Source organism: Pseudonaja textilis, chromosome 1 (genome assembly GCF_049901715.1).
Source record: "Pseudonaja textilis isolate UNSWEBS1 chromosome 1, rPseTex1.2, whole genome shotgun sequence".
Classification (NCBI taxonomy): Eukaryota; Metazoa; Chordata; class Lepidosauria; order Squamata; family Elapidae; genus Pseudonaja; species Pseudonaja textilis.
The window spans coordinates 83,874,937-83,898,130 of record NC_141990.1 but is presented as its reverse complement, the minus strand read 5'-3'; the positions used below and the strand labels follow the sequence as shown (position 1 = coordinate 83,898,130).

General features: G+C 36.8%; 1 protein-coding gene across 3 annotated transcripts in view; it reads right to left on the bottom strand.

Moving 5' to 3' along the window:
- EPM2A (EPM2A glucan phosphatase, laforin) overlaps positions 1-23,194 on the bottom strand; it is a 78,298-nt gene that overhangs the window by 1,353 nt on the left and 53,751 nt on the right. Inside the window, exons 4-5 of one of the 3 annotated variants that reach the window (XM_087939843.1) lie at positions 20,235-20,327; positions 263-348 (exon numbers count right to left, since the gene is read on the bottom strand). In XM_087939843.1, the coding sequence (XP_087795969.1) occupies positions 275-348; positions 20,235-20,327 (167 nt within the window). In that variant the 3' untranslated portion in view covers positions 263-274. Of the gene's footprint in view, positions 1-262; positions 349-16,316; positions 20,328-21,481; positions 21,605-23,194 lie in introns of those variants that run through there. The other 2 variants (XM_087939851.1, XM_087939837.1) reach the window with 2 other exon arrangements.

Genomic DNA, 23,194 nt, shown 5'->3' with positions numbered 1-23,194 from the left:
TACTGTTAGGTAGTTAGCAAATCTGCTGCCTGCCAATCTCTTGACATAATCTCTGATAGTCTAGGACAGAGGTGTCAAACTGGCGGCCTGTGGGCTGGATGCATTACACACAGCCCAGCATCGTGAATGGGAAAAATATCGTGAAACATCATGTGACAGCAACCTGACGCAGCGAGTTTGACACCCGTGCTCTAGCAGTTACATTGCATTGCTTGTTGTTTTCCCTATCTTCAGTTCAGTGCCACAGCACTGATCCCCTTACCAGGGGTTATGCTCAAGTTGGCCTTTGAATCAGACCCTCAATTTGAAGCAGGTTTCCCACAGCCTGACATTCTACAAAAGCATTGCCTGAAGCACAAAAATCAAAGTGGATCCTTAAAACTACTGCCCTTAAAAGTGGTTAAAGGTTTTCAACCAAACAGGTATCCCTCTGGATGCCTGAACTGGATGAAGATGATGTCAGGATTTAATTGTTTACCATATCTCCTTACCTGCAGTCAATATGAAAAGAGTGTTTTTTAAAAGTCAATTTTAACTGTTGAAGGTTTCTTAGAATGTTTTTTTTTCTGAAGCAAGACAAATCTGCTTGAGAAGCTGAGGAGGAAAAATGTTCCACTCTTTCCCCCCATTTTTAAAGATCTCCATCTGAAAATAAACAAACATTTCAGGGAACCAAGATCAAAGTCAACGGCAGAATACTTTAAGTTGGTCAAGTAAGGTCCTAATTTGTCTTGCCATTATGAAGCAGAATTTGGTAATAATAAAAGGGAGCATATTATTCTCAGTGGTGGGATTCAAATTTTTTTACTACCGGTTCTGTTGGTGTGGTTTGGTGGGCATGGCAGGGGACGGATATTGTAAAATCTCCAGTCAGAGGTGGTATTTGCCAGTTCTCTGAACTACTCAAAATTTCCACTACCGGTTCTCCAGAACTGTTCAGAACCTGCTGAATACCACCTCTGATTATTCTGATCAGCTGTAAGGTAGCTAAGATAAAAAGAGTCAGTGCGTCCTGTGATTTCGGTTAATAAAGGTATAATAACTTTGTATTCCAATTTGTGGTAGGATTGACAGTAGAAAGTATGTTTTAATGTATGATGAGTTGCTTCAACAAAGATGAACATGGGATTTTCTGGAATCTCCCTTTCACAAATTCCCACTTCTGTATCAGAGGCTATTGTTTAATTTATATATTAGCTAATCAATTCCTCACCCTGATAACCTAGATTACCATCTACCAAAATGGACAAATATCTTGGATTGCTGTTGTAGGCAGATCATGCAGTAATACTCCCTCGATCTTCAGTGTTTCTGGGAAGAGCATTACATATTCTTGTTTCTTATTGTGACAAACAACCCCTTTAATGGAACCAAGAACTCAATGAAATCATAGCAAGAGAATATTGAGCAGAGAAAAAAAAACATGGAATCAAATACATTAGGAAACAATCAGAATGGAATGAAGTATGGAAGAAATAGTAATAATATATCTCTTCGGGGTTATTACATTTTTATATTACTAATGAAAAAATGAAGGGAAATATACATGTCCCAGAATAATGTTGCTGGATCCAATCTGGAGTGGTGGCCAGGACTAGAGGTTTAGTGTTCTGAGTTTTTGGACTCATGCTGGAGTCCATTGTCAGGGAACCTCTCTCTACCAGAACATGTAGACTGACCGAAATTGGATCCCACAGTAATGAAAGAAAATGTTGATGTGTTAGATTAATGTTTAAATCATCAAAGAGTTCTCTGGCTGTTGTTATAATCTTCATAAATGAAGCCAAACTCTTCCTGTTATTAAGATCCCATCTGCAAAGTGACTGCAGCAGTAATGACAAAGTACTTTTTGAGGATTAATGCAACATGGCTGAAGAAGGAGAATGGAAGGCTGTACAATAAGAGCATGCTATGTCAATTAAAATCAAAAGTGTACTGAATGATCATCTGTCTAGTAGCACTGAATGGCTTCTGATTGCTGGCCACCAAAAGTGTTGAATGTCCTTTAAATCCCATAGAGATGCATATATTCCACTGGTCAGTAGGCACTTTCCTTTTTGACCACATCAGCAATGATACAATCAAGCAGTAGCTGGGCATTATACCAATAATAGGGAAATAAGGGGGAATTGCCTACATTCTATGAGCATCACTTCATATTGTAGCCTTCACCAGTTCATCTCCTACCACTAACAGTGAAGACAAATGTCCATGTAAGAAACTTAAACAAAAGTGGCAGGACAGAATTACTGTGGACATGATAAGTTTACACTTGGACTTGGTTACTGTGTTCAATCATGTGAAATAGCATTTGTTGACCTGAAAGGTGAACCTTACATTGTGGGAGGAGGAGGAGGAGGAAGAGGAGCTATACTCTTCATAACTTTTATCTTATTATTTTGTGATGGCCACATGTATCTTCTTTTGTCTCCAATTCCTTTTTCATCAACTCCCTATAACATGTCTATGGAGATTCTCAGTCATCCAGGTCATGGTTGTCCCAAAGGTGCTTTTTTCAAGAGGCAACTGGGCTTTCCGGTTTTGAAGATGCTTCATTTCTCATCCGAGAAGCTTCTTCAGCTCTGACTGGATTATGGGGAATGGAAGGATTTGCACCACTCAGGTGACCCTGATGACACAGATAAACCTCCAGGTGACCTTAACAACCCAGGAAAATAATGCAAATGTCCAGCTATCTACAAGGAGTATGAATCCTTCCATTCCCCACCATCTAATCTGAGCTGAAGAAGCTTTTTGGATGAGAAGTGAAATATCTTCAAAGAAAAACCGGAAAGTCCAGTTGCCTCTTGAAAAAAAAGCACCTTTGGGTGCCTATAATATGCTTCAAAAGACTTTCCTCTTCTACTTGCCACTTTGATGCTTCCCATCAGCTCTCGGAACACTGATTAATATTCTTACGTATTTCAATATTCTTACTGATGTCAATATTCTTGCCCATTTCAAATCCTCATTCAGGAACTTCCTTTAGTTTAGAAACCTTTTCATTTTTCTCTCTGGATTTTACATCTGATACAATCTTCTCCAGCTTGATACCCTTCAGATTAAATGCACCACATCTTCAGTCAAGGATTGATGGTTGTTATAATTTAAAATAGTTTCAGAGCGTTCATTGGAGAAGGCTACCCTGCTGCAACTTGGCTTGTAATCAAGCCTAAACACATGTCACTAAAGTAATTGCATATTTGTCCCCTTCTTCTGCTCGGCTCCCCACTTCTGCTGTTTTCTCAGTGACAAATTAAAAACCATTTCCACATTAGGTGATTTATAACATCTTCTACTATCATCCAACGTTGTCCTGTCAATATAGCAGTAAATGGAGATAGGTTTGAATACACTGCAGAGACAGTTGGGTGAGGCTATAAGATGCAATGAAGCCTTAGTGAGGAAAAGGAAGCTGGGAGATGATTTGGGCTGAGTCCTAAATTGTTTCTTAGCAATTTCTTAAAACATCAGGCTTATATATGCACCACAATGAATGTGAAAAATAGATATAAGTGCTAAGTGTGATGGTAATGGTAAGAACCAACTTTTTTTGCCTGAAAAGCCAACACCCAACACCCAAAATAAATAGAATAGAATAGAATAGACTAGACTAGACTAGACTAGAATAGAATACTTTATTGGCCAAGTGTGATTGGGCACACAAGGAATTTGTCTTGGTGTAAATACTCTCAGTGTATAGAAAAGAAAAGATACATTCGTCAAGAATCATAAGGTACAACACTTAATGATAGTCATAGGGTACAATAAGCAATCAATCATATTAGGAAACAGTCAATATATAATAATATAATATAATATAATATAATATAATATAATAATATAATATAATATAATATAATATAATATAATATAATAATATAATATAATATAATATAATATAATATAATATAATATGACATAACATATTGCAGTCCTTCCATCTTTCACCATGGGGAAGAGAGAAGGAAGACAAATGATTTTTTTTCAAGGCAACTTAAAAAAATAGATATCACCTAGAGGACTCAAAAAGGCAAAGACTGAGGGACTGTAGCAAACGTGATTTTTTCCATTAGGAAGAAACATACCCCGCTCCCTCACGATCTTACCTCATTGTCAAGGTATTTGCTTTATCTTACCACCACAGCTGGTTCTTCTGGTCAAAAAGAAATCTGTTTACTGTAAATGTCAGAAAGTGAGATGTGTGAACACTGCATAAATTGAAACTTTGAAAAAAAAAACAACCTTCTTCATCCCCATCCATTTCCCTTCCCCCTCCTAAATTGGTAGACCTACTCACTTAGGGCAATTGCATGATATTCAAGCTAGGGACATTCATTACTCTCAGCATACTTTTGGCCACAGAATTGTTTATCTAACATGTGTCTTCTAACAATCTTTCTGGTTTTCCTTGAAGCGCAGGTGTCAAATAGAAAGCTGCAAAATAAATATCACAAAGTCACAAGTTATTTGACAGGGCATATAAACAGAAAACTGTACGCCATTCAAATCTGGCTATCCATGGCTAGTTCAGATGTCCAGAATATCTGAAAAAGTGAGATTTGGTATGTCCTCCTGTCATTAAAAACATGGGAACTGAAATTACTGGATTAAGAGAGGTAAAATGTTCATATAGATATTTCCAGAGGTTCTTGGAAGAAAAGTGAATCATAAATGAATGAAGGGAATTTTTAGTCTGGTTTTGTTTAAACCTCCTTCATCTATTAAACATTTCTTGGCAGTATTATCTTCCTGTTAAGTGTGACATTTTCCCCTTGTCTTGTAACCGAGATGAATTCCATGTCCTTAAATATAATGCAAATACATTTGCATTAACTTTACCTGCTTTTCTTATCCTCGTCTTCCTCATTGTTTTCAGATTAGTCACAACCATTGTGTACTTATGTGGTTTCATTTTGTTTATGCCATACATATACAATTCTGCCTCTTGCATTTCAACTGCTTAATCCCTATAAAAGCTGTTTTGCTCATCTGAGTCTTATTGTTACATCAATTGTCTCTAATCTAGCTGGGAAATTACATGGCCACAGTTCAATAATCACTTTGTATGTCGACTCGTTCGTGTTCATCTAATTAACTTCATCCAGTGTGTGTGTGTGTGTGTGCGCGCGCGCGCATGCATGCACACAAACATACACACACACTCGCTATATTAGGGCTATGCAATTTTTTAGGGGTAGGGGGGTGTTCACTTTGAAGAAGATTTATTGGAACCACTCCTTTAAAGATCTTTATGAAACTACACGGCTTTCTTTCTAAAGAGAGGACCATAATGGCTTGGTTGCACAGCTTTGCTGGAAGGAAAGGGAAACACTGTACAGAGTCCAGAGGCTCAAAAGCCCATTTCTGACTAAGGAAAGGACTAAAAGAGAGGTTGGAAGTGCAGTCCAGCAACAAAGAGGAGCATTATTGCCCCCACACCTCAGTGATGGTAAACATACAGCTTCTGTGGCTTGAGGTGCCTCATCAAAGTCAGTCCATGGAATAGCCCCAACTAGATAGAGGAAGAAGGAAGAAAATTAGAAATGGAGACCAGACTGGAGTAGTGTGGAAAGGAAGTCTCAGGGCTGGTGAGTGAGTAAAGAATTGTTGTACTGATGAGTAGTAAAGACATGATGAAGAGACAGATGGGAAGAAGCATAGAAAATTTGGTTCCAAGCTCACCTTCCAGCCATTTTCTGCCTGTGATCCTGAATGCTGAATTGCTGGAGGCTATTGGATTGGAGGCTCTTAGCAAAAGAACTGATTCTTTTGACCAACACCATTTTTTCATGATGTAGAAAGGAATAAATTCTGGACTGTTTCACCAAGATCAGACTAGATCCTCTGCATTTGAGATTTGTCCAGTTGAGTTTCGGATATTATACTGACCTCAAGACTACAGAGGGAAAGAGGAGTGGCGATAACATTCTATGATTAAAAGACAACAGTTGTTGCCTCTGGTTTTATCCTAGTTCAACTCTAGTTTAATGAAAAGAAAAGAAGGACTAGGGGTGACATGATAGCAGTGTTCTAATATCTCAGGGGTTGCCACAAAGAAAAGGGAGTCAAGCTATTCTCCAAAGGACCTGAGGGCAGGACAAGAAGCAATGGATGGACACTAATCAAGGGGAGAAGCAACCTAGAACTAAGGAAAAATTTCGTTCTAATTTTGACAATTAGAACGATTAATCAGTAGAACAAATTGCCTCAGAAGTTGTGAAGGCTCCAACGCTGGAAGTTTTTAAGAAGAGAATGGACAAGTATTTGTCTGAAATGGTATAGTTTCTTGTCTGAGCTAGCGGTTGGACTAGAACAGGCTGAGGAATTCTGGGAGTTGAAGTCTACAAGTCTTAAAGTTGCCAAGGTTGGAGACCCCTGGACTAGAAGACCTCCAAGGTCCTTTCCAACTCTCCTCCCCTCCCTTCTCTTCTCTCTCCAGTGTCCTCAAACTAATTTGGGGATAAGCATTAAGGATCTGCTCCAGTGAAAATAAGCCAATTTTATTTACCTAATGGGAGAACATAGATTTTTTTTAAAAAAGTTTTTGAAAGGTCTCTTGGAAAACAGAGCAGATTAGCTGAACTAACTGATCTATATTTGAGGGGTTGCCACAAAGAGAAAGAAGAAGGGAGGGGGTCAGCTTATTTTCCAAATCACCAAAAGGCAAGACAAGAAACAACTGATAGAAACAAATCAAGGAGAAAAGCAACCTGGAATGAAGGAGAAACTTCCTAACAGTGAGGACAATTAACCAATGGAACAGTTTTCCCTCAGAAGTCGTGGGTGCTTCATCACTGGAGGTCTTTAAGAAGAGACTGGACAGCCACCTGTCTGAAATGGTATAGGGTCTCCTGCCTGAGCAGAGGGTTGGACTAGAAGATCTCCAAGGTCCCTTCCAGCTCTATTCTGATTAATTGGTGATATAGGCAGGGATCAGTCAGACCGATGCAGGAAGAGAGGCAGCATTAAAGTGAACCACATTCGGAATGAGAGCCTTGGAGTCTCAAGTGAGAGGACAGGAGATCGGAGGTGAAGAAGTCTGGTGCAGGCTTCGAACACCTTTTCTGGCGTCAGGAGCGATCCCCCAGGGATACATGAACCCCGGAGAGGTTCGTGTCAACGTGGAGATCCTCGAGCTGCAGAGGGGGGAAGGCAACTCCCCAACAGTGAAGAGGGAAGCTCCCGAGCTCGGCGCTAAAGAGTAAGCTGTCATTTTATGGCGGCTTCCAATCCGGTCTGCCACTTGAGTGAATAAGCAAAGCAGTGACAGCCTGCGAGATCCAGTAACAGGAACAGAGAAACGGTTTATATCTTGGATTCTTTGAAGTCTGAAGGGAGTAGAATGACAGAAGAATGATAGCATAAATTCTTCTCTCCTGGTTGTGATAAGCACCTCTTGGAAGTCGGGCGGAGAGCGGCCAGAAAAGCAATTGGGGAAGCTTTGGGGAAAGAGAGAGATTGCTAAAACCTGGAGATTGGAGATCTGGAACTGGTCTGAGCACAACATGACTATTACATCTACTTAATATTGGGGAGAAGATAAATTGAGCATTATATTGGACTTTGGAAGATTTGTATGTGGATTTAAAAGTTGGAAAGCAAAGAAAGAAGCAGCAGCAAGAGGAAGAAGCCAGAGGCGAACAGAACGCTGGGAAAGACGGTTTTGAGACTGCAGATTAGTCAGCACTTTTCACCATTTGCTGATTGGAAGGCTGAAAAGAAACCTCTAGCTGGAAGATGGAACTTTAGCTCACCCAATTTGCTCTCTTTATTACGTGGTACTACTTAAGTTTACTAAGTTGGCACTATTTTCTCTTTAAGATGACTTCCTTGTGGTTGTTTGTTTGTTGATTTTCTGAAGCTGTGGTAATCTCTCTTCTACCCCTTCTCTTATTATCTTGCCCCTTGCCTCCCTATTGTATCTCCTAAACACTTTACATAATTTTACTTACTGGGGGAAGAGGAGGATACACTATTATCAAAGAGTTAAGAGTTTACTGTTGTAAGTATTAATAGTAAAAAGGGATAAACTTTGTTGATATAATCTATTTATAAATTATTTAGACTACTTACTTACATTTAAGATTAATTCCTTAAAGTGTTAATTGATGTACTATTGTTGACCAATTTTCTTATTACATTGACTAGAATATTGTTGCAGATCTCTATTTATGATATAGGGGAAAAGACTGTGGAGTGAGATATAAAATTGAAATACGTGAATAGTCTTTCAAGTACAGAACCCAAATACTGAATGGTGATTTGGGATAATATATTTAATATTGTGCATCAACAAAAACAAATACTTAGAGAGATGACATCCACAACAACTATGGCTTTAAAAACAGGAAAGAAGGCTATCCCGACCCTATCAACTACGTTGACAGCCACCCCACCAACATCTCAAAAACTATCGAGGAGTCTTTAATAGGGGAAAAGCAGCCCAATGTCCCCAATATTAATATACAAACTTCCATATTAGCCTTGCAGGAAGCTATATCTAAAATGCAAGAAATGATGATTAATAATCACAAGGAAACTAGAGCAGATATAAGTGAATTGAAAGATGAGATGGGGAAAATGAAGGCTGAAATGAAAGCGGATATAGCGAAGGTGGAGGGTAAGATAGGGTCTCTACAGCAGGCCATGGAGAGAAACGAAGTGAAAATAAAAGATATAGAGAGTAGAACAACACGCATGGAGTCTAACTTTGAAAGGATGGATGAGGAATTTAAAAATGTACTTAGAGAAACGGAAGACTCTCTGATCCACCTCGAGATGGACAAAGCAATGGCGTATTTAAGATTCCAGAATGTGGCGGAAGCCAAAAATGAAGAATTGGAACATTTGATGGCAGAAATATTGGCTGAATGGCTAGGAAAGGAAAAAGATGATCTAATTAAAGAGTTTGATGAGGTATATAGGGTTAGCACAAGCTACGCCAGGCGTAACAACTGTCCAAGAGAAATTCATATCCGCTCTCTAGGAGATGTCTGAGGGATTTAATTTTGAAAATGTCTAGGAGGAAACAATATCATATAAGGGCAGAGAAATTAGGATTTTAAAACAAATTCCAAAGAGAGTGAGGATGATAAGACAAGATTATAAATTTTTAGCTAATGATTTAAATAAAGAAGGAATCCATTTTAAATGGTTAATCCCGGAAGGGATGTTAATTACATGGAAAGAGAGGAAAATCAAAATAGAATCGATAGAACAGGCCCAAGTTTTTCATCAACAGCTCACAGATAAGAATAGTCAACCCACCAAAGAAGAACCTAAAACAAGACCACAGGAGGTCCGATATTATCACAGAACCCAAAAGGAACGACTTTCTCCAATTTCAAGAGGTGATAATCCACAACATGGGAGAGAAGAGCAAATCCCACAACAACAACAACAAGAGAACCGAATCATTACTAGGCAAAAATCTAAGCAGAAGTAGATAAATGGTGGAGGGAAGAAGTTGCTTCCATCAATATAAACGGATTAAATTCATTATTAAAAAGAAAAAGGATATTCTCAAAACTTATTCAACATAACGCAGATATAATATGTCTTCAAGAGACACATATTTCAAGAATGATGAAAGATATCTAATTTGTCCAAAATTAGGTAAACTTTTTACAGCACCGCCGACCAACACAAGAAAAAGGAATTGCAATTTATGTAAAACAAGATGTAAAGGCAGAACTAATCTGGTCGGATCCAAGGAAGAACTCTGGTTATACAAGTTTGGATAAACCACATCACATTTTTACTTGTAGCAATCTATGCCCCAAATGATGACCAGGGGAAATTTTTAAACACCTTCACCAAAAATAGTAGGCTTTGAAAAAAAGAAACATTTGTTTGATTGGCGATTTTAACTCCATTGCAGACTACCAGAAAGACCATAGTAATATGGGGAAAAACAAGAAGGGGAAAAGGGAACTCTCTGCAGCATGTAAGGAAATGTTGAGAGAGTTAAATTTAAAAGATCTATGGAGGGAACGAATCTTGAAGGAAAACAATTTACATATTATTCTAACCCACATAAGACTTGGACCAGAATAGATATGGCTTGGATGGATTTGGACTTGGCTAATGAAATAAAAGAAATCAAAATTCTACCGAATGAATGGGCTGATCATAACCCAATACAGCTAATTTGGAGGGATAGGAGACGAATAAAAAAAAGATGGACACTAAATAACCAAATTGTAAACGAAGAAGAGTATATTAATAAACTGAAAGAGGAGCTAAATTATTTTCTAAAAGATAATAATAATGAAACAACTTCAAAACAGAACATTTGGGATACTATGAAAGCAATTATAAGAGGCACAACAATTTCCTATAATGCTATGAGAAACAAGAGAATTTATGCCCAACAAAACGCGTTACAACAACAAATCCAAGACTTAGAAACACAATTACAAAAACCCTAAGACCCAAGGACTACAAAATCAGTTAATACTAGCCAAACATAAGCTGAATTTAATTGAACAAGATAAATTAGAAGTTAGCTTGAGAAGGTCCAAACAAAATTATTTTGAACACGCCAATAAACCAGGAAGATGGCTATCTTATAAACTTAAAAAGAAAAAGAAAAGAGATTGATACACCAATTAATAGATGAGAAAGGCATCCCACAACATGAGATTGAGAAGAAAAAGGATATTATATTAAACTATTTCCAAAGATTATATAAAAAAGAAGAAATCAATGAGGATAAAATAAGAACTTATCTGGAGAATACGAATGATAAAACAATAGGGGAAGGAGACAAAGAATTACTAAATAAGGATATTACATGGTCTGAGTTAAAATCTGCAATGGAAAATCAATGTAATAATAAATCCCCTGGTCCAGATGGGATTCCAGTAGAATTATATAAAGCCACATTAGATTTAGTAGGGCCTCTGATGCTGGAAGTGTTTAATGAAGTACTTTCGCTGCCAAAATGCCAGACTCATGGAGGGAGCGTTGATTGCGTTAATTCGAAGGAGGATGTGGATGCCAGATATATCAACAATTATAGACCAATCTCACTTTTAAATGCCGATTATAAATTATTTACCTCAATTATTGCGAATAGAGTAAAACAAGTTTTAAATTTATACATTCATGAAGACCAAAATGGTTTCCTTCCATTCCGCCAAATTAAAAACAATTTAAGAACCGTTATTGACGCCTTAGAATATTATGAAGCTCATCCAGAGAAACAATTTACACTCTTGTTTCTAGATGCGGAGAAAGCATTCGATAACTTACATTGGCACTTCTTAATACAAAAATCTATAACATGAATCTGGGCACTAAATTCGAGAATATTATCACAACAATTTACAATACCCAACAAGCCAATATACTAATTAATGGTGAACAAACAGGCCCACTAAGCATTGAAAAGGGCGTTAGACAGGGTTGCCCTCTCTCACCCCTCTTATTTATATTTGCTTTAGAATCATTGTTAACGCGGATAAGACAAAATCCTGAAATTCAAGGGTTAGGGTCAAGGCAGAGGAATATAAATTACAGGCGTTTGCAGACGATATGGTTTTCTTCCTAGAGGATCCCATAGAGAAAGGACATAATCTAATAAAAGAACTAGAACAATATGGTTCAGTAGCAGGACTAAAGATCAACAGAAATAAGACGAAATTACTGACTAAAAATCTAACAGAGAACCAGAGGAAAGAATTAGAAAAACCATGGGGATACAGGCAACAAAAAGGTCAAATATTTAGGCATATGGTTAACACCACATAGTAAATCACTCAAAGAGAATAATTATGATAAACTGTTACAGCAAATTAAGAAAGATCTAGAATCCTGGAATAAGTTGCAGCTTTTTTACTGGGCAGGATTGCCACAATCAAAATGAACATTTTACCAAAACTCCTTTACTTATTCCAGACAATCCCAATAAAATTACCAAAAATTTTTTTTGATGATATAAATAAGGTAACTCTTAAATTTATTTGGCAAGGGAAAAAAGCTAGAATCAGTATTAAGGCCTTACAAGATGCAAAAAGTAGAGGTGGGCTAGCGCCCAAACTGGGAATTATATTATTGGGCAGCCAACTTACTATGGTTAAAAGACTGGGTCAATTTACGGAATAAAAGAACTCTAGCCTTGGAAGGGCACGACCTTCAGAGAGGATGGCACGCATTTCTATGGGATGTGGGGAAAACTAAACAGGCGACTTTCATAGACATCTTATTAGAGATTCACTATTAACTAATTGGAAAAAAATGTGTAAAAACATTATTTAAAAATTCGATTTGGCTTTCAACAATGGAGGCAATGGTTCATCCCAACAATTTGGATATAACAAAAATGACTAAATATAAAGATTTATTAGATCCTTTAGGGAAACTAAGAACTCGACAGGACTTACAGGAACAGGGATTTAAAATCGATCAGTGGTTATATATACAAATCCATAGTAGATACAAACAAGATATCAAAGAGTTTGGAATTTATAGCAAATTACAACACTTAGATAAAATCTTATTAGGATCAAATAAAAGAATATTTCTAAATTTTATAAATATTTATTGGAGGTAGAATTAGAGCAAGAGATAGTGAAAGGGAACATGATAATGTGGAGTAGGAATATTGGAAGAAGCATTACATTAACAGAATGGGAAAAGATCTGGAATAGAATCATTAAGATTACGAAATCTGCGGCGTACAAAGAAAATATGTATAAAATGTTATATAGATGGCACTTACCCCTTCGAGGTTAGCGAAAATGAACCTAAACTCTAGTCCAAAATGTTGGAAATGTAAAAACATAGAGGGAACCTACTTTCATATGTGGTGGACCTGTAAAGAAGCCCAGAAATACTGGCAAAAAATTAGAAAATGGCTGGAGGAGATAACCAAAGATCAAATTGAATACAAACCAGAGTTCTTCCTACTAGGGATCTCTGATAAACATTTTCCTAAAAAGACGAAATACATAATAATTCATATTCTAACTGCGGCCAGATTAGCATTTGCCCAGTGCTGGAAATCATCCCGTTTACCTACAGATCAATTGGTCATTCAGAAAATATGTGACTGCGCAGAAATGGACAATTTAACCATAGCTCTTAAAAATAAAGAGTCTTCAGCATTTGATAATAATTGGAATGCATGGTATAATTGGTTATATCAGAGATAAACTGTTTAATGAGCATAAATAAGCATAAATATCCATAAATAGCGATAAGATGTGTATATTTAAAGTAAGGTAGGAGAATTGGATCTTGTAGACTGTCAAAAAGAATATTTATCTGGTTTTAACGTATTTTCTTTTTCTTCCGTCTCTTTTTTTTTTTTTTTTTGTTTTTCTCTTTTATACTTCTTCTTCTCCTTTTTCGGTCGCAAGACCGAGCGCTTTTTTTTTTCTCTCTCTTTCTCTTCTTTCTTTCTTCTTTTTCTCTCTCTGTTTCTTATGTAATGTTGTTATGTTATTTTTTTAATTGTAAATTCAATAAAATTTATATGAAAGAAAGTGAACCACATTCCTATGTAACAGGACATAAATGCCAGCCGTGCACACTTGGAGATTTGCAAACCCAAGGCTGCCTCAGCAAATGTTAGCAGCCAGCATCCTGCACCATAGCACTAATGGATAGCCATAGGCCACAAGACATCCAGAGTTCTCTTTGCTCTCATGATGGGCCTGATTTTGAAAGGTTTCTAAATTCTGACCTGAATATCTGGAACCAACAGTTGTAAGTTTAGTATGATGTAGTTTGCTTTCTTCCCTCAGGAAACTCTTCTGAGAATACCTCTGTAGAATTTGTCTTCAGTGAATCAGATATGAAAGGACTTCAAGGATTGGGCCTTGTATTATCTGAGAAGTTCCAAGGCAAGGTGGCAGTATTTTATTTTATTTTATTTATTTATTTTGTCAAAAGCTTACAATACAATAGAAATAAGAGTAAACATAGTTTAAATGTAAGAAATGGGAACTAATAATTGGGGACAATAGGACAGGGATTGTAGGCACGATTGTGTGCTTATGCCTGCCCCTTACAGATCTCTTAGGAATGGGGTGAGGTCAATAGAGGTTAGTTTGAGGGTAAAGGAGTGGGGGTTTGAGCAGGTAACAACAGAATCAGGTAGTGAGTTCCAGACATTGACTACTGTTGCCAAAATCGTATTTCCTGCAATCAAGTTTGGAGTGGTTTACATTAAGTTTATATCTCTTCTGTGCTTGTGTTGTTGTGGTTAAAGCTGAAATATTCATTAACTGGTAAGACGTTGTAACGTATGATTTTATGTACTATGCTTAAGTCCAATCTTAGCCGGCATAGTTTAAGGTTGTCTAAGCCTAGAATCTCAAGTCTGGTGGTGTAGGGTATTCTGTTGTGAACAGAGAGGAATGTAGTACTCTTCTGAAAAATACTTCTGGATTGCATTTTCCATTGTATGCTCCATTGAAGGCATCCAGTCTGTCCTCCTGTACATCCCCCGACCCTTTGGTATAGTTTAAATTAAAGAGTTCTGCCATAATTGTCTTTTGGGCATTTAAAAAAAAACAGTTGTAGAAAATACCCAAAACTTTGTTTTATAAACAATTTTAACCAGAATAAATGAACGAGTTCATGAATAACAATCAGATGCAGTTTTGATTATATAACATGCTTTGTTTTTCTCATTCTTTTTGTGCAACAACCATGCAAAGATTTCAATGCTATTTCCATTTTTAATGAACATCCCTTCTAAACTTTCAATGGATGGAATTTATTCTTCCCATATAAACGGTTGAATTAGCCAGTCTTCTGCCAGTCGCTAGGCCCACTCGCCAGGAAGCAAAAACCATGCTCCAAAACATCATTTTCCATTTCTTAGTTCCAGTCAAAACTGCTCTCCTGCAGTTTACAGCTCTGCATGAATTCTTTAAGCTGTCTGAGATTATTTTATTTTTCCTCCAACTGCTCAAGTTCTTTTTCACTTCTCTGCCTGCTCTTTCCCTGCATTTTTTTTTAGTTTGTTTGAAAACTCATCTGTTCTACTTCCAAACTCTTCTGCCAGTCAGTTTTCTTAAAATTATGTTTTCATTATGTCTATCTTTTTTCTCTCTGGCAGGGAATGCAGTGGTGGTCCTTTCCTAGCATCCAAATCATGTCAAGAAATATAAGTTCTAAAGTAATGTCAAGAAATCTTAGGATCCAAAGGATGAAAAATGGAGCAGTCTGGCAAATTTGAAAGTATACAACTGGATGACAGCCATTCCTCCTGAAACCATGGCAACCGCACTGACATGTGTTATGTACAGAACTGCTCGCTAGTGACATATATACACATGCAAACAAATGGAAGAAACTGAAATATTGATCAGGATTGTGTGTTCCATTGATGAACTGCTATATCAAAAGAGCTGCAACCGCCAGCTCACATTCCCAGGGAAGTTATTAAATGCCTGGGTCTTTTTCACCCTCACTCCCCAATTGTGTCTGGTAAAAGCTAACAATGGAAACAAAATATTAAGGCATAATTCTGCACAATTGTTTTGTGTGAAAGAATCTGATTATAGCCTTCCAGTGAATGTAGTTAATGAAGTGCCTGTCATCTCTGACTTCTTGGCCATTTAGAATTAGGTCTTGATTTTTCCGCATAGAGCAGTGATTATTTCCACATAAAGGGTTTTTTTTTGGGGGGGGGGGCAGGCTTCCAAGCAAGTTACGAAACATGTCCCGCTAAATTATATGCTAAATTAACGCGGTAATGTTATTGCACAAAATAGCTTTCCATAAGAATTGTGTATGCATGTACAGATAGTCCTGGACTTACGACTAGAATGGACCCCAGAATTTCTGTTACTGAGACAGTTCTTAAGTGAGTTTTGCCCCGTTTCATGAACTTTCTTGACACAGTTGTTAAGTGAATCTGGCTTCCCCATTGACTTTGCTTATCAAGTCGCAAAAAGTAATCACATGACCCTGGGGCATGGCAACTGTCGTAAATGTGAACCAGTTGCCAAGTGTCGGAATTTGGATTGTGTGACCGTGGGGAATGCTTCAAGGGTCGTTAAGTGTGAAAATGGTCATAAATCACTTTTTTTTAGTGTCGTTGTAATTTTGAACAGTCACTAAATGAATGGTTCTAAGCCAAGGACTACCTATACACATATGATGAGGCAACCTGGCATAATTTCCCAGTTCCATGCCACTTCCAAGTTTGTTCTGGCTTGGAGTGAGAGAGAATGGGATTTTCATCTCTCCTATTAAGTTTAGTGGAACAGGAATTAATTATTTGCAAAAACAGACTGCCTCCCTTGTTAGACTTAGACTTAGACTAGAGTAGAGTAGAGTAGCGTAGAGTAGAGTAGAACAGAACAATAACTTTATTGCCACTTTAAATATACATTAATCGGCATACATTAAAATGAAATTTGGTTGCATACCGGACTCAAAGGGTCACCATCTTCAATACTCACTACATAAGCATGATAATAAATAAATACAAAATTATGCATATATTCACATATATTATGTGACACAGAGAAACAAACAGAGTCTAGTTCGGGTGTATACTTGTACACGGTGAGAAAAACTAATCTTGTGATGGATGATATAGGAACAAAGCTGTTACAGAATTGGGTAGTCCTACTAGAAATACTTTAAAACCACCTCCTAGAGGGGGAGGAGCATAAATTATTTCGAATAATATTGAGCTGAATAAAATAATAGTTAGAATAATATTAAGCTGCAATGAGGTCATATATATGATCTGGCCAAGTTTAAGGCTCCATTTTTCTTCAGAGATATGATCTCAATATCACACAGAAAATAGCTCAGGCAAAATCTATTTTATTCACACCTTTATGTCAAAAGTACAGTTAACAGAAAAAAAATAGAGGTTAACATACTGTACTTCTTTGCAAGATTCTTGGGGTCAGCAAGTAACGGAACTTACCAAAATGGACGTTTATACACATTAGCCCATAAGGCTGATGTCCATCTTGTAAATTTATAAAACATTTAGTCAGCATTCAACAATTGCCCAACTTCTGAACAATTGGTTCTATATATTTACATATTTATTAGATTTCTATAGTCACCCATCTCTATCCCAATTGATTGTCTTTCAACTGAAGGGCTATTTTATATGAATTCTATCATTTTTCAAGTATAGATCACACTGCTGCTGCTGCTGCTGCTATAATGACAATAATGACACTGGCTTTTTGAATTGTTTGACTTTATATAGTTCTTGGTTTTAAATTTGGGATGTAATTACTACTTTTAACCTCTTTAAATAGATATGCCAGCCTCCTCAGTATCTTTGCAGTTTTGTCACTAGGAAATCATGCTAATGAATCCTCATTTTATGAGAATTTTTCTTCCAAACATGTATTAGTATGTTTGGGTTGACTTTATAAGACATGATATATAAATGTACTCATCCTTTTAGTGAAATAAAATAATCGGATTTTGTATGGTGATAAATGATCTATCCAACAGATTAACTTCTTTTCAATTGGATTTTTAATAGATACAACTAAATAGATACAACTAAATTCCAGGCTATTGTGTAATTATGCAGTGAGGAAAAGTTAAATATTTTTATAAGTATTTTGTTACAATTAGTTTTTGTTGTTAATTGGCTTAATAGAATATATACTGTTATTATTTGCATGTCTCTTGCTAAATTCATTTAATGGTTAATCTTCTCCAATCCTGTTATTCAGATCTAAAAAAACTCCAAGCCACTTTTAATATGTGTCTGTAATACCAATGGTCATATTAATATATGTATGAGAATTCAGGTACAATGTGCCACATTCAGATCCCGCTGATATCAAATTCAGTCTTGTGTCCTCTTGATGATAGTTTTCATTTTCATACAGTGGCTAAATAAATGTCAGCAATCATGAAGAGATGTCAAAACAGTTAAGCTGGATCTATAGAAACTTATAGATGAAATTTCTGTGTTTTGAATTTGCTACAGGTGAGCATGAATTGGCTTTCATTTGGCCTTATAATTTGTCTTGTGACACACATAATTAAAATGAATAGACCACATTGAGGCTTCATTTTGTCAAAATTATTCCCCATGCAATATCAAGAACCTTACAAATACTTTTAACCCCTTATTTATGTTATCCCTTATTTAAATTATTATAATTCAAATACAGCAAAAAAATCTGCAGGTCATTGACGTCCAGATCTTGACATCCAGCAGAACTTGTTCATTGTCTGTTTCAAAAATTTAAGTGGCACATCCAACATCCAAGTTCAGAAATAAAGTCAAATATGCAGCTAAAAACATATTCAGTGCTATTTTTGCATACAAGATGATTTTAACAAAAATATAGAATACATATTTTTAAACAAGCCAATAGATAGTTAATAAACAAAAAATATTTATATAGAATTGTCCTTCTACAAGCTATCATACACGTTTATTAAACCCTGTAATGCTTCTGGATTTTCCTCTCAGCTGCACTATTTATTTATTAAATTTTTATGCCATTTTCTCTGTAAGGTGATTATAGGCAACTAAGCATTCTTCCAGATGTAATGGTAGCAACTAGCCATTATTCCAGCTGAGATTTCACAAATTTATTAAGACTGTTGCACAATGCCCATAGATATTCTTGTCTGAGTTAAACTATTTTCCATTTAAGTCACATTGATTAATAATCATCTGTTTTAAACCATGTGTCTCCTTTGATTAATTGTCATCTGGATTACTATAGTTTATTGCACTGACACAAACACCTTTAACATTATAGTATTGAAGATTCTCCATCTAATGACCTGTTTTAGTGTAAGACTAAATACTGGCAGCTTGGAAAATACCAAAATTAAGTAGTAGCATATACTGACTAACCACAGTAGATAGACATTTGGGAAAGGCCATCTGGATAAATCTAAGTTCAAGCAATCAGAACAAGATTTGACCTTAGTAATAAACCAAGGTCTTTGGTTAGGCCTTTAGGGGATCTCAAAGCTGTGCATGTGGATATACGAGAAAAAAAACCTTTATGATTTATTAGTTAGTGACAGCTTCTACTGTGAAGCATGCAATCAGGAGGAGTTTTCTGACAAATACATTTTATTAAAGGGCATAAACTCTCATGAATTGTAGCTCACTTCATCAAATGCACAGAGAAGCTAAACTGATGCAGGATTTAAATTGGGGTGAGGCCAGAGGAGGGAAGAGAGGGGAAGATAGGTTAAGTATGCAGATAGAGGATATGTGTAAGACAGATTACAAACTCCCTATTAACAAATGTAAAACATAATTCAACTTGCCAAACCTATACCTTTTAATAAATTTTATTAAATGGAAAATGTAGTACCAAAACCCTTCTGATTTTTGGATTATCATAGCTCTTCTCCCATACTGTGAAGTATGACAGGGTTGTTCCTTTTCCTTTACACAAGTGTTGTACTACAACTCCTATCATGACCAGCTTCCAAGGTTAGCCAAACTGAGGTTTACAACAAATCTAGATTCTAAAATCTACATTGGAGGCATTGCATATCTCTATCATATCTGCTGCCTGGGCTAGGAGATTTACCAAGTTTCATATGCTTAGCCATAACCAGATCCACAAACAGGGACTAAATCTACAGTTTCTTTTCTAGTCTGGCTCCCAGTGTTTTGTTTGCATATGCAAATGTGCACTTCTGTTAAAAAATAAATAAATAACAATAATGCTTGGGAAAGGCAGTAACATGAACTTGACTTCAGGCAGTCCTTGTTGTTTCCTTGGCAGCGGTATAGCAATGGTGGGCCTACCACCTTCTTCAAAGTACTAAGGAGGCCTGACCCTACTTAGCTACCTAACTCAGGACCTGCCAAGTGCTGAGTCATGAATGGGTGGGCAAACTAGAATTAGTCCCCCTCTCAAATAGTAATCAATGTGTGAGTAATCAATGTGAATTTTCCTTCTCTAAAACTGCTACATAATCTTTATGTATCCCGACTGCTACACACGCTTTTACTCGTATTTTCATCTTACTATTTCCTCAGACAATGGTAGCATTTTTGGAGTTAAGGCCATGGTTTCTGAGAATTTGAGCCTGACTATGCTGCCGCTGCTGCTGCTGCTATGGCTTGATTGAGGAACGGAGTGGCCCAAATTTCTGGAAGAAATCCTCCTCAGCACGGACCAGAGCTTCTTCATCAATGTAGATGGCTGCTCTTCTGGAGGCTACAAAGTACTGCACTTTTCTCAAATTCCATCCCAGCACATATTTTAACCAGCCACAAACTGCAGCGGTGGACCTACCAACACCTGCGTTGCAGTGCACATAGACAGTGTGCCCATTCTCCAGTAGCCCATGCAGGAGACAGACAGCCTGAGGCAGCATCTGGACTCTTCCTAGGATTAGAAACAAGATCACCGTCAAATGCATGCTCTCCCTCAATTCTCTCTTGGATCATCCAGTGCCTCCTCAGTTGGTCTGATGTTACTTGCAACACTTTCTATTTTCTACTAGGCAATAAATTTTTCTTTTTTTTTTTTTTTTTTTTTTTGAGTAGCAGGGCATTTCAAGCCTCCGACTTCAAGCCATTTTATTTTGTATGAATCCTTCCTAAACCAAACAGAGAAGGATTGTGAGCAACCAGGCTATGCAATTGATCTGACTCCATTCCAGAAAGCACAATGGAGCACAATTGGAGCACTGAAGTCTGGGAAACCCTTTATGGACTTTTTGCATAAAAATGTAGAAAAATGAACTTGTGGTTTTAATTATTAGACAGGATATATTATAGAAAGAAGAGAGTCACAATATAACTTGAGAGAGAGTGAGAGAGCTGATTTTGTGCCTAAAAAAGAACTAGAACTCACAGCCACCTGGTTTCAAGCCTTGTTGCCTTAGGACAGGGGTCTTCACACTTGACAGCTTTAAGACTTGGGGACTTCAAGTCTTAAAGAATTCTTCCTCCAGTCATGTTAGCTCAGGAATTCTGGAAGTTGATGTCCCCAAGTCTTAAACTTGCCAAATTTGAAGACCCTTGCCTTAGGACTACATCATTTATTTTTATTTATTTTAATTTATTTTATTTGTCAATTGTTTACAAGATAATAAGTATAAGTGTATACATAGTTATGAATACATGAAATGGGTACATATAAGAAAAATAAAAGAAAAATAAAAGAAACAATAGGACAGGGACGGTAGGCACGTTGGTGCGCTTATGCACGCCCCCCACAGACCTCTTAGGAAAGGGGTGAGGTCAATAGTAGACAGTCTAAGGTTAAAGTTTTTGGGGTTTGGGGAAGAAACTACAGAGTCGGGTAGAGTATTCCAGACATCATTTTAAAGCAGAACAAAATCCCTTTTTACAGGTTATCCTACTTTCTAGCTGAAAATATATTGTGAACCAAACAAAGCACAGTGAATGACTTCTGGGTGAAAGAGGCTAGAATGATGAGTGGTGGCTGGGTGAAGATACTCCTACATACAGTAACTTTCATCTTTAGAGGAGAGGCAAGATATAAATGTAATTAAATAAATGTATAAAACATACCTCTACAGATATATATTTTTGCATGCACATATTCTTGTTATTTCTTGCAAAATGGGCAATCTTTAGTGATGGATGACACATTGTAAAAAATCTGGAAGCAGCATATCATCTGTGCATTGCTACCTTTGTTGCAAAAGAATCAAATAAAAATACTAATGCTAAATAATTCCAACAAATCGCAAGTTTACTTTAACAAAAGTGATATGACCAGCCCACAATTTTCAAAAGATAATTCTGCTTGCAAATATATGCTGAGTAGATATATTTTAGATATACAAATTAAAAATTTTTGCTAATGTGTTAACACATTTATTCATTATCAAGATTCCGCACAGAGAATGCTTTCTTTCTGTTCAATTTTAAATTAAACACTCTGTGTGCTTAATGCAAATCCTGAAATGCTAAATTAACCATGATCAACTCCTACATTATCTTCCATCTAATAGAGGGAGGTGAGAAAATTGTGGAGTTTGTTTTAAACAATATATGTATGACTTATGATACTTGTGTTGAAATTCTTATTATTTTTTTAATTGTCTGATGTACATAAGAAATGCTTTTCTTCTATTTTTCCCATTTCAAAGGATACCGCATGCACTTTCTAACTTCATATCAAGTTCTGTGGCATAATTAACACTCACATCATTATTATAACGGCTGAATCCACAAAAGCGATTAAATATTTTTAGACTTTATAGTCTTTTGCATTGTATAATACTATTGTCATACTACATAATGGTATGTGGGACTGACCTTGGGAGACAGGGAGAAGAGCTGCCGCCAGGGCAATACTTGGATAAGAGGCAGCTTAGCCTCCTGCAGGAATGTAAGCATGGCATAGAAGAAGAACTAGTTTTACTTTATTGTAAGGTTACATTAATAGAATCTTGCAAGTCTGACAGTACATTTCTCTTCCATTGCCTTTGCATGGAACCAAAAAGAGTCCCATGCCCACATTACTCCTGCAGGCTAAGCTGCCAATTTGTCCAACTATTGCCCTGGCTGCAAATCTTCCTCATCTCCCAAGATCAATCCCACATACCATTACGTTTGCCTGGAAGGTTGACATACAATTGTAAGAGAGGGACTAACATGTCACAAAAAAATAGCTAGCAGGAGCTTGTTTTGCCCTTCCTGTCACAAAGTCCCAACCCAATTGCTAGTTATCCTGACATTGCGGAAACAACAGGAAAGGACATTCTGGTTCTTCCTATCAGCCAAATAAATAAGAATCATGAACTTGTGAAGCCAAAAAATCGCCAAGGGAAGACTTGCCAGTATTAGATAGAAATACTAGCTAACAGCATTAGCAGTTTGTTTTGACCTTGCAAAAGCTCATCCTTCCCTTTGCTTGTGTATCTTGTCCTTTTCAATTTATAAGGTTGATGACAGGATTCATTTACCTATCCCTCCTGTCTGTATGAGAGACAGGGAAAGAGAACTGCTTTGGGACACAAGAACTAAGAAAAACAGAAAAAACTACACTAAATAATGAATTTATACTGTTTATACAGGCTGTTCCATCATAGTAACTATGGTGTGGTGAGCTAACGAAAAAAGTATGGATTTCAGACTGATGATAAGTGTAATACTTTAGAAAGGCTGAATTTAAGAGTATTTCAGTAATTAATCTATTCTACCTATTATCCATAATGCTAATTGGATGGTACTGTGAGGTGGGCTTCAAAAAATTTAAGAACAGGTTCTCTGCCC